Source organism: Plectrocnemia conspersa, unplaced genomic scaffold (genome assembly GCF_051122295.1).
Source record: "Plectrocnemia conspersa isolate PC_06_02 unplaced genomic scaffold, ASM5112229v1 ptg000010l, whole genome shotgun sequence".
Lineage (NCBI taxonomy): Eukaryota > Metazoa > Arthropoda > Insecta > Trichoptera > Polycentropodidae > Plectrocnemia > Plectrocnemia conspersa.
In genome coordinates, this window is record NW_028277174.1 from 5,876,462 (window position 1) to 5,889,680 (window position 13,219).

General features: G+C 30.8%; 2 protein-coding genes across 2 annotated transcripts; both read right to left on the bottom strand.

Moving 5' to 3' along the window:
- Positions 1–34: 34 nt before the first annotated feature.
- On the bottom strand, positions 35–4,021 carry LOC148230464 (aspartate aminotransferase, mitochondrial-like). Its single transcript, XM_088195912.1, has 9 exons — positions 3,947–4,021; positions 3,709–3,862; positions 2,408–2,554; positions 1,948–2,151; positions 1,787–1,882; positions 1,569–1,719; positions 1,330–1,504; positions 1,115–1,265; positions 35–182 (listed from the first exon to the last, which is right to left on the bottom strand). The coding sequence occupies exons 1-9, from the start codon at positions 3,991–3,993 to the stop codon at positions 51–53; spliced, it is 1,257 nt and encodes a 418-aa protein (XP_088052038.1). The 5' UTR covers positions 3,994–4,021; the 3' UTR covers positions 35–50.
- A 3,229-nt stretch (positions 4,022–7,250) lies between these two features.
- Positions 7,251–11,570, bottom strand: LOC148230465 (aspartate aminotransferase, mitochondrial-like). Its single transcript, XM_088195911.1, has 9 exons — positions 11,423–11,570; positions 11,088–11,244; positions 10,879–11,022; positions 10,612–10,818; positions 9,966–10,061; positions 9,747–9,897; positions 9,501–9,675; positions 7,973–8,123; positions 7,251–7,910 (listed from the first exon to the last, which is right to left on the bottom strand). Exons 1-9 carry the CDS (start codon positions 11,506–11,508, stop codon positions 7,788–7,790), a joined length of 1,290 nt encoding a protein of 429 aa, XP_088052037.1. The 5' UTR covers positions 11,509–11,570; the 3' UTR covers positions 7,251–7,787.
- Positions 11,571–13,219: the final 1,649 nt, after the last annotated feature.

Here is a 13,219-nt window from a genome sequence, read left to right on the forward strand (position 1 = left end):
AAAATGTATCAATGCAAAAATAAAAAAAAACTAATTATGAAAAAGTATCTTTAATTTTGGGATTTGGTGACCTCGTGGAATGCGTGAGCTAAATATTTTACATTTTTCATGTTGATTGCGCCAATACAGATTCGACCGTCGCTCGTCGTGTGAACAGAAAATTCATTTCTCAACCTTGCACACTAGAAAATAAATTTCATTTAGATTTAAAGTATGTTCCGTTTAACAAATTATTAAAACAAAAATATTTGTGAACATTTAGAATTATTAAAAATAATTTGCATGTCAAATATCTATAAAAAGAAATGTTGAGCATAAGAAAAAATGGAATGTTGGGAATTTGCCTTTTAAAATTAAATTTATGAATGGATGCTATATGTATTTTCACTTTCACTAAAGACATTTGGTCAAAATGTAATTTATCATTTTAATTTAAAACAGAACCATATAACTGCTTTTTCCACTTCACAATAGAAATATTTCAATGTTAAAAAACCGTATTAATCACTGGAGTCATGTAGGTTAAAAAAATAAGTTATATATAACAAAATGTTATGATTTATGAATATGTGAAGTTATTCAAATTAAATATTATTTTACTGAAAATATAATTGAGATTCTATATAGTAAATCACTTAGCCTTATGCTTTGTAGTATTTACTGACAAAAATATAAATTTCACTCAGGTCGCCTTCGTCAAAAGACATCTCACACATTAACTAGCGCAATTTTGCCTCATTTGCATAAGAAATTCGCCCCAAAATTTAATGGTTAAAATCAAAATTGTTACGGCCAAGCAACATGGCGGCGGCTAATTTGACATTTTAGCACTGACAGCTGTCACTTTGCCGTTTCTCCTGAATTATCCATAATAGTGCTGTTCTTCCTCTATGAAATGTGTCCATAGAGGTAGTTTTAGAATCTCCTGGTCATGGTTAAATAATTGCATTGAAATTTTCAAAAAATTGCGAAAGTAGGAGACTGCAAAAGATAGGTTTTACTTTTTATATTTTAAACATTAAAATTATTTCATTGTAAAGTGGGAATTTTCCAAGACTTTAAGATATTTTCAGATGCTTGCATCACTATATATTACAAAAAAAACGAAAAATACCTGTTCTTGATTGAGACCAGTATAGCAAAACATTCCTTTTTGATTGATTATGTGAGTCCAATCAGGTTTACTTCCTTCGAGCATCAGATTATTATAAAGTTCTTGTCTCATGCTTTTTAATTGTTCAGCCATACCTTTTAATTCACCCAGCCTGTAATGATATTTATCAAAAGCAATAACAAAGAAAAAGGTTTTCGTTAAACCATTAAAATTACCATTGTTTTTTCAGTTGAGCATTTCCGAGTATTTCTTTGACAATACGAGCACCATGAATTGGCGGGTTAGAATACATAGCTCTGATCAATAATTTTAACTGTGATAAAGCCCTAGATGCTTCATCAGGTGAACCAGTGACCAACGTAAAAGTACCAGCTCTCTGACCATAAATACCTACAACACAAAAAAATAATGACGGTTCATATCAATGTTAATTAAATATCATAAGCGTAATTACCCATTATTTTTGCAAAACTTTGTGCCAGTGCAATATGATGTCCATCCTTAAGGAACAATCTCACAGCTTGAGCGTCTTGATCGATGTCTCCACTAGCAAACCCTTGATATGCCAGATCGAAGAATGGAAATACTTTTCTATGTTTTATCACCTAAATGATGTATTAAAATCACAGTAATAAATATATCAGGTTAAGGCAAATATTCAATAAAACTAACTTGCGATATCAGTTTCCATTGTTCGAGTGTTGGATCCACTCCGGTCGGATTGTGGGCACATGCTTGTAAAATTATAATGGATCCTGGAGGTATTTTCTGAAATTCAAATCAATAATTACCCTATCTATATATTTGTATACTTAATATATTATGGTCCATACGTTCAGATCTTCTAAGAGTCCATTAAAATCGAGATTGCAATTCTTTGCATTGTAATATCTGTAATATTTCGGCACGAGTCCAGATTTTAAGATCATAGGCGAGTGACAATCCCAAGTTGGTGACGGTATATACACGTTTTTGTTATTGTGGAATGACGATAGGAATGTGAAACCGAGCTTCAAAGCTCCAGCACCAGATATTGCCTTTAATTTGTTATTATAATATCGATTACATACATATACGTATTATTATACATGATATTATACATTAATTTCTACAATAATATTTTTATAAAAAAACTCATTTATTTATTTACATTAGATTATATGTATATTAAAATATTCTGTCGAATTTCAATATATCAACATTGGTATATTAAAATTCTTAGTTTGACATATTATTATTTAAGGGAAAGTTTAATACATAATGACTAAAATATATTTATTTTAATTTTCTTACCTGAGCAGTACACGTCACTCCAGATTTAAGTTGTTCATTGTCTTCTCCAAACACTAAATTAATAGATTTTTTACAATATTCCTGATCACCGATTGTAGGAACATATTCGTGATTATATATTTCTTCAGAAAATATATTTTTTTCAGCCTGAAAATATTTAAAAAAAAATGTATATTATTCGCTTTCTTTAGAAAAACACATTTATAATAAATTTTACTATCAAAAGTGACAATGAATTTCAATGTAAATCACTTTATTACAATACTAAAAAATATATTAAATCTGGTATATTATTTTCAATAAAACATTTACCATCTTTTATTTTTTTATTATACATTTTCCATTGCAACATGACGGGCGTTAGCCTAATGCGTTACCACGAAGTTAACACAATCAACAACTACTAAGTAAGTAGTGAGACACCAGACTGATATCAAAGTCTGTAAATCAGTGACATCTATGTTATTAATTATAAGTTGTTATTACAGGCTATAATCAATAGATGTCCCTATGTTAGATCTAGCTCGATTTTATTTGAATTATTCATCCATGAGATTAGGAAAATCTAGGAAAACCTAATAGTGATGATCGATTGTAATTATAATTATAAAATAATCACTAACTCCGATTTCTCAGACACAATAGAAAATCAAAAACGCAAGGGTCGGATTCTAGCATGGCAAATTGGGGAAACTTGTCAAGTCATGATGGTAAAATTTATAATAAAAAATAGCACGCTAATCGTTGTTTTAAATCATTAAAGCAAGTTTAAGCTGGCTATTTAGAAGCGAAAAATTATTTTCGGTAATTTATGAAATGAAATTGTTAATTTAATAAAATAATAGGAATACTATTACAATAAATTATAGAATAAATAAACGCAGATATTATATAAAAAGTTAATTGATCAAATTATTAAAATAAAAATATTATAATTATTACACTGATTCATTGTTTAATTAATATTGAAATTAAACGTGTCATTAATATCATAATCTTATTATTGCGTGCTTATTTCTGAATAACAAGTGATATGTGTAATTATATTAAAAACATAGCTTATCTAATACACCATTAATATTTTTTTATTATAAAAAACATTCCAGAATGATATGATCATCCAAGATTGTCCCCCTCACTCAACTCTTATTAGTAGGTTATGCACCGCTAGTTATTTTTCTGAGCGTTTGGAGGTCTCTCTATATCCTAACCAACTAACACAGTCTACCTAAGCTCCTATTACTCTCAAAAATCTCTTTTAAAACTGAAATTAATTATTAAATTAAATTCAAAATCCATACCTTAGTAACACTTGGCAAAACATATGGTTGTCCATCTCCATCTCTATAAACCCCAACACCGAGATTGACTTTATTTGGATTAGAATCCTTCATGAATGATTCATAAACTCCCCAAATCATATCTGGAGCTGCCATTTCTACATGATTCCACCAGCTGAAAAATATTTTTTTTATTATAAATATTTTTTATAATATTCTATGTATAAATATTTTTATCAATATTAATAATAATTGAAACCTTTTTCCTGATTTGTCTTTTGCAAAAACGTTGCCAGCCGAATGCATCGTGAATGAGCGAGAATTAAGTGATACTGCGTATAAATCTGATACAGCTGATTTATATGATCTGTTCAGGTGTGTTCAATGTGTTATGTTTAATTTAAATTAAACTAAAAATCATTAAAATTCAAGTAATAACTTAATGCTTACTAAATAAAGTATAATTATAAATAATGAGATATTTTATTACCTTCTGCATACAAAATATTGGATTCATTAGCATTTTTCTGAAAGCCAACCATGCCCATATTATATTTGTATCACATGGTCATTGTTATAATATAATCTAAAATTGTGCTTAAGACAATTCCTCTATGATTTTATTACAATCTTACATTATTGATTTTAATTAATTTTAAATGTGATTTACGTATAATATTTTAATATCCCTTGCAATTAAAGATGTACCGACCACAATGACGAAAACGGTTTATCTTGTGTGACTAAAAAACTCAATAATATTTTAGTTTAGATTAACATTTATCTTTACTAAATAATTTTTGTGTCTTTGTTATTTGTAATGTAAATTATTATTTATCTTCAAATAAAAAATATTTGTTTTAAAACCTATCAACAGAATAATAATGATGTTTTTATAATAATAAAGCAAATTTATCATTATTAATAATAAAATATTTTAGATTAAATTTAGTTATCTTAACCAGGGTTAGCCAAGACTGAAAAGTCGGATATAACACCATAATTTAATATTAGCATTTTCATTCATTTTTTTTATTAATATGTGATCAGAAATAAACGTGGAATCAAAATTATTAAAAAAAGATATTAATCTTATGACATATCTTATATATGACATAATCTTATGTAGAAAATTTCGAATTTGTATTTTACATAAGGTTTTAAATATAATTTCAATAAAACATTAATTCTTACGTTCCAAAATTTATTGTTTTCGTATAAGCTGCGAGGCTAAATGCAGCGAATTTTCGAACTTAATCTAAATATTCCTTGCACTATTGGATAATTGATATAACGGGAACATGGGTATGCTATTACGCATATTCCGCATACGCTCCCATCCGATTCATCAGAGCGGGCCCGAGGGGCAGGCAGTATTGGCGATCGCTTGGGGCGTCATGATACTGAATAAAAGCGCAATATTCACTTAAAATTATCAAAAAATATTGTTAAAGAATATAATCTAATATTATTTGCCGCGCTGATGTGCTGACCTAAGCGATTCGGTGTAAAGCAATTAAAACATGCATATATTATTTCTATTTGATGCGAATTCAAGAAGGTGAAAGCCGCGAAGTCAGGCTGTTGAAAGATTAACAGTATGAAGAGGAGAACACCGACGGTGATCCTACATATATTAAGTTCGCTATTAAACGACTGAACTTCATATATACCGGTCATTGATTGGCTACGTACACTGTTCCATAATTTTTAAGTTTATATAAATCGAGCATCATCAACCGTTCGCCGGTTAGGTTAGATTCGCTATCCCATTTTTTAAACTTCATATAAACCGAACATTCCCTCGGTTACAATCATATATTTCTTCCAACTTCCTTCCTGGAATCTTATAACTCTGTTAAAGGTGGAGACAGTCTCTTCTTGGAAGAGGTTGTGGAGCTCCCGATTGTTTCGTATACGCCACTAGTTGCTCTCGTATATAGCGCCATATATCTTGCGGAGCACTTCCCTCTCGAATATGTCAAGCAGCCTTTCGTCAGCCCTGGTAAGTGTCCAGCTCTCTGAACCATATGTCAGAACTGGTCTGATTAGCGTTTAGTAGAGCAATATTTTTTTACGACGAGATAGTGTCCGCGGTTTGATTTGTTTTATTAGGCTGAAATAGCATTTATATGCTGACACTACTCGTCTCTTGATCTCCTTTCTGACATCATTTGCAGCTGTAACGCTTGGTAACGATTTCCACTACGACGGCGACAACACGATTTTATTGCTTTTGATGTGGATTTTTTACTTCTGAGAAGTGATAATTGTTTTTGTGCCCTCCTATTGACCAAAATTCGGTTTAGATATGCTTCATTCGATTCTCACTAATTGTAAGTCGTAATATTGTTACAAAAAGTATTTATATGAACCTTAGATAACCGAGCGTTTCCACTGCAACGGCATGCTTTTGAATTTGACCAGAAAAATGCATATCATTTCATCTTAATAAAATTGAAATATTAAAAAATGACCACTGACTAGCCAACTTTTGCCCCCCCCCCCTCGGAAAAAGTTGAAATTACGTCTCTGTCCAGATGGTATTATAAAATTTTAAAGTAAAATAATAGAAATATTTATGCATGATATGGCGAGAGAAGTTATATCTAGTATTTACGAGAGACGTATGATCTGTCGCAATAATGAGTTTATTGCGTAATGACCGCAACGTTATAATTATCTATAATTTTGCATACTCCTGCATTATCTATCAACAAGTTTTAAGTTCAGAGACACACAATGGAAACTTAAAAATAGTCTATATTATATGAGGCAGTGACCTTCAGAGATGTCTTGCTTAGATGAAAAAAGTACGTTAATGATAAGGAATTTGTTGCACACTAATGTATATTGACTAAACAGAAGTCAATTCCTCGTGAGATTTTTAGTTATTAGGCGTTAAGAAATTTCTCTGGAAGATTTAATAGCTACCCACAGTTAACAAACAAAATATAGTCATTTAATTTGTCATTCTTATTCGACTTCAGCTCAAAGCTCGAGGTAAAACACAATTTTTTACGATCATATCTTTGATCATATAATACTACCTTTAAAATATTAGTAAATCTGAGTAGCGCTTATGATCTCATATATATTATTTTACCTTGTTAGTATTTAATTGTAATTGTATAGATTCGTATTATATAAGCTATATAAAAAAGTAGATCGCAACTATAAAAAGGTTACGCAGTACTGGTTTAATGGATAAACATTTTCTTGCCTTGTGATTTTCATAAATTATTTAATTGGACAAACATTTTAATATCTTCATGACTGTTTTTCTTGTCGTCAACCAGCACCAATACTGGCAACCTTGACATACACCATTCCATAACAGGATTTATTTTTAGATTATTTTCTTATAAGTTTAATAACAATAAGAGATATGAATTTCAAGTAAATTAAATGTATTTTAACCATGTCCATTATTAATTTATTTAATACATGAGCAATAAATAGATTGAATGATAAAAGTTTTATTAATATTTATACTATGAATGTGAACACTTATTGTTTAATGACATATCCTAATGAACTTTAATTAAATCATTAAAACAATATTTGAAAAATACGTTTATTTCAAAAATATATACATCGAAATAAAGTGTATGGAGATTGAGTAACAAAAGGTCATAATAAACATAATGCAAGTAAATAAATGCTTGTTATAAATTTATATAAAAAATATAGAATGTAACAATCAAATGCTGAAAATCAAAAAATAACTAATATTCATTTAATCAACGTTTTTGCTGCAATGTGCGACAGAATCGTGAATAATAATATAAATTTATTATATTTAAGTAAACCCTAAGCAATTTACAATCGTACCCTGATAGAATTATTTTAGAATCAATTAGTTTGACAAACATTTAAAATAATCCAAATACATTCATTTAAACTTAACATATTCAAGTGTATGTATAATAGATACATAAAAAATAAGTGCATTGAGATAAAATCAGCCACAATGCAATCTCTTTGGGAAGCTTAAGCGTGAATTTGCAATTCTTTCCCACTAAACCTAAATTAACAAATTTCAATCTTCAATTTAACTTTTCATATTACTGCGACTAAGGAGCTGAAACTGCACGCAATTACTTAGAAACATTGTGAATTCCGTGCGCTAAGTACTCTACGTTCTTGCTGGTAACTCCGGCGATCGAAATGCGGCCGTCCTTCGTTAAGTAAATGCTAAAGTCTTTTGTCATTTTTTCAACCTGAAATAAATATATTATATCAATATCCATAATTTAAAGTAAGCTTAAAAGTGTATGTTTACCTGATCTTTGTTTAAACCGGTGAAACAGAACATGCCGATTTGGTTGGTGATGTGAGACCAATCCTTCTGGCTACCTTCCTTTTTCAAATTTTCACGTAAAGCGATCCTCATCGATATGATCCTGTCAGCCATTCCTTTAACGTCAGACAACCTATTGTGTGTAAGATAAAATCAACCGTTAACTGTTTGAATCTATAAAAACATGCTTAACACTTAAAATAGGTCATAAAAAATTTCATTTTTTTCCAGACTATCGATATCGACGGGCGAGGGAACTTTCCGTTTTTAAAAGCACATACATAAACTTTGAGCATCAGAATATTCCATGTTTCGAATTAAATTTTAGTTAGTGACATTTCATAAGGGGAATATGTACTATAAAAAATAATTTTTTTATCAGGGTTACACATTTTTTTATAAATAGGCCTCGCTGACTTGATACATATGGTCCAATTTCTGTTGCATTTATACATAAAAATATTTCTTCTGCCTAAAATTTCGACTTGCGAATTAGTTCTATTCGATGCATCGGTATAAGCTGTCACTATGATATTGCGCAAAACTTTTTTATATCAACGTGAACATTTTTTATTAATAAAAGTGTATAAATAATAATAATTAAATTATAAGTTTCGTTTTATAAAAACTTTTGTAATTTTCAGAGCAGATCTGAATGCATGCGGATTCTCCAGTCTAGGATCAGTAAAATAATAAAAATCTGATTAAAACTAGTCGCTACAATTATTTTAGTGAAACACTATAAAAATTTACATATTCGCAAAAATTGCTTGCACTTCGTAATACTATTTGCGCCCGACTGGCAGATTAAGTGATAATTCTAAAACATATTTGGGCTACATACATAAATTATAATGATATATGATATTTTTGCACTTTTTGACCTCTCTTGTTTTTTTAAAGTAAATATCACATTGCATTTAATCATTTCTTTTATCTAATCACGTCATGAAAAAATGTCCTCTATTTTTTTTGGCACAATGCCCAGAAATGTAAGTTTTCTAGTTTCATATGAATTACGTAAATAAATTTTCAATAACCTATTTATATACTTATAGTTTATTAATAAAAACTAACAATACGATAATATACATATGTATATGATTGCTTTTAACCATTTACATATATATATGTAAGCCGTTCGCCAAATGAATTAACGACGTTTCACATACACATTAATTTCGGTAAGTTACATAAATTTTTGGTTTCGAAAAACCCCTTCCCCCGCTAGATACCAGGGAAACCAAATGTTTTGAGCCACACTCCGGACAGTAGATTTTGAGAACATAGCTTTGGTTGGACTGTCCACTTTTATAAGACGAGGTTTTACACCTCTAAAAATATTAATAGAAATGCTCTGAATCTGGATACTTTTACGATTGATTGTGAAATAATTTAATAGTGAAACGTCTTATTTATAGCATAATTTTTATTATTCTGCTACTAGAATCATTTTTCCTAGGCAAAGAAGGTTCTCCGAGTTGCTAGCATATACATTTCTCTTACTCACCATTCCGTCTTCAGTTGAGGATTGCCAAGAATTTCGCTCACAATTCTAGCACCGTGGATCGGCGGATTCGAGTACATAGGTCTGACCAAGATTTTGATTTGAGACATAGTGCGCTTGGCTTCTTCGGGCGATCCAGTCACCAGCGAGAATGCACCGGCACGCTCGCCATACAGGCCTATTGAGAACAAATTGCATTTAATGAGCGCCTTCCGGTTGCGATTTTGCAAATTGATCTCAATTTCTCACCCATGTTCTTAGCGAAACTCTGAGCAAGGGCGATGTGATGTCCTTCTTTTAAGAACAATCGGACGGCTTGAGCGTCCTTGTTGACGTCTCCGGAGGCAAATCCTTGATAGGCCATGTCGAAGAATGGGAATAAACGACGCTTCTTGATAACCTGAACGTTAAAAAATAATTTAATAATGAAGAATAATTTATGTGAATTGTTTGGAAACGATTTATTACGTGCGAAAGTTCGGCCCATTGTTCCAAACTTGGATCGACTCCGGTAGGATTGTGGGCGCAAGCGTGCAGAAGAATTATGGCACCAGTCGGTATTTGCTGCAACAAAAAGCGAAGGATAAGACATGTTATCATAATAATAAAAAACATATTTTTAACAATGCAATAATATTATTATGTTAGGTCACTGCAGTCATGTCATTGTTTGATAACTAAACTCACAATGCAGTTTGGAAATATATGTTGAAGTTTACTTATCATCAGTTTGACAGAAAACTATCATAACTCAAATACAGTCATATTTATATGAATTATATTTGAATATTAAATTCAAAAAGAAAAACATGATAATCATAAAAAAAAAAAGTTTTCATACATGACGTAAGAGGAGTATAATTATCATTTATGATAAAATTCAATGTTTCTTGCTATTTATATATTTTTTTAAATTAAAATCAGGCTGTTTATATTTTTGATATGGAAGACATAATAAAAAACAAAAATTAAAAACATGTATAATATTTTTGCAAATTCCTACCTGAAAATAAAGCAAAGATCTTTTATCAACTTCCTTATATATTATTTATAGTGCAAAACGGATATGGAATATAATCATACATTCTTACCATACTATTGCTACAAAACATACGTTAATATCCTCTAATGCTCCTTGGAAGTCAAAGCCGCAAGTCTTGGGATCGTAGTATCTGTAAGCCTTGGGAACCAATCCTGAATGTTTGATAATCGGCGTGTGGTTTCCCCACGACGGAGTAGGAAGGTAAACTCCCCGATCGATGGTGTGGAAAGCGGACAAGAAAGCGAAACCGACTCTCAAGGCGCCAGTTCCGGATATGGCCTAAAATCAATTTTAAATTAAATATGAACAACATATTTTGACATAATTTTCAATACACACCTGTGTGGTGCAAGTAACTCCGGATTTAATCTGATCGTTTCCTTCACCGAGAGCCAATTCGATACTCTTGTTGCAAAAATCGGCGATACCGGCTATGGGGGCGTATTCTTTGTCCATTCCTCTAGCCATTATAGCTTGTTCAGCCTTTAATAGATAATGAAAAGGTAAGTTTACTTGAATATTATTAAATAAATAAAAAAGGAGCATACTTTCAACACGCTGGGAAGAATAAAAGGCTTTCCGTTATCATCTCTGTACGCTCCGGCGCCAAGATTGATCTTTTTAGGATTGTTATCCTTCTTGTAAGCCTCGGTTACACCCAAAATGGCATCAGGTGGGCCCATTTCTACATGACTCCACCAAGAGCTATAAAAGTATATTGTATTATTAGATTCTTATAATAACGTTATGTAGTATGTATGTCAAATCAATTCTCAGTTTGTACTATCAATTAGTTATCGTAGTGAATGATCGGATATCAAAATGGACGCTATTATTAAGTAAAAAATGTTGTTTTTCGAATCATATTATAATGCGTTCTAACCTCGCCCGCGCCCCAATAATGTTAACGGGCGTGCCATTGCAGGCTTTTACAGCAAAAGCCGACAAATTCTTCAGTGAGTGCGCCATAGCGAACGCAGAAAAACTGACGTCGGCTTGCAATGTCAAAAGGTTACACGCCGGCACCGACTGGGGATGCCAGTACAAAAAAATTAAATATAGTGTTTTCTCAAAAATATGACCTACTTCTTAAAAGTATTTGTCGAACATATAACAAAAGAGGTGAGAAGAAAACAAGTTTGTAAAATTGTTCAAAAAAATTCAAAACATTTATAGTAAATCTGTACTGGTTGTATTTTTAAAGGTAGAGTTTTACTAAGAAGTAAGAACATCAAGCTCTTGTAAAATAAATCATAAACACCGAATGGATCATTTAATTGTATTTTGTTCAGATGGTGCGAATGCTATTATATGTGAGCACGAATAAAAAAAATATTTTCTTGTGATGTTATATAAGTTAATCACTTCAAAATGTTCGTTGATAAAATTTATTCAATATTTCACCAATCAAATAAAAGCCAACAAGAGATCTTTAATATTTCCAAGGACCTTAGAATTGAAATTATAAAAATGTATCAACTTTTGGGAGCATAAAGGATGTCTCAAGCTTGCCATCGACTCGTGCTGTTTGGCGAACATACCCTGCATTGAATGAGTATTGTTCAAAAAACAAAAAATATTCTAGAATGGTAACACGACTTAGGTATAAATGTTTCTTAAATATAAATCAATAATTATAAGCATTTTTAACCCGGGGATATAAATAATTTATGGATTTTCCCGAATCTCAATCGCTTGTTCTGGTATGTGAAAGCAAGTGGCAACACTCGCACAATCACCGAAGATTAAGTCGATATATTTGGACTGTTTTCAAAAGTTTTTGTAATATTTTCGATTGAAAAACGCTCGTGAAAACTCGGTAAAATGAGCGGCAATAGTGTTTATGAAGTGAGCTGGCAAGAAGAATTTCTCGTGTTTAAAGCCAACGGAAAATGCTATTGCATGTTATGTGAACTTGATTTTCCCGGTAATACGAAACGAAACGACGCCTGGAGCCATTATTATACACGTCATGTAGATATTACTGATATATACCCACGACATTCTGAAGAGAGGAAGGCGTTGATTTGCGTGTTGAAGCAGCAAACGAAAGACAACATTATTAATTTGGAGCGTATATTCTTGCCATTCCGTGACATTGTGCATGGCTTTAACTTTGTCGTGTACACGATATTTGAAGACTTCGAAAACACAAAAATTATAGAAGAATTGAAAATACACGGTTTATCCAAAGAAATTATTTTACGGGGAGCTAAACATTGCGTAACTAATACGTTAACTTCGTATGAAATGTGTACTAATATTCTTGAATTAAAACTAGTACACGACGCATTGATGGAACGCTATTTTCTTTACTTTTCACTTCTACTGGGTATTGTATTTTCTGTTTGATTTATTTAATCAATTATAGCTAAATGAGAAATTACACAATTAACTCATATTTCTTTTTTACCGTGTATTTTGTAGCTAAAAATTAATGTATGTTCTGACTTGAAATATGTTTTAAGTTTGTTTGATAATTATTAACATTCTTCAATTACTTCTTTCTTAATTATGTTAATCAAACATGTATTTTCTTATTTTATTTTTTATAAACTTGCTGAATATGCTACGTGAACTTTGACTATACTTGAATTGTTAAACGTACGTACTAAAAATTGTGTAATTCATCTGCTTATTATTGTATGTATGGAGTTTGTATTTTAGTTTTGTAAGCATC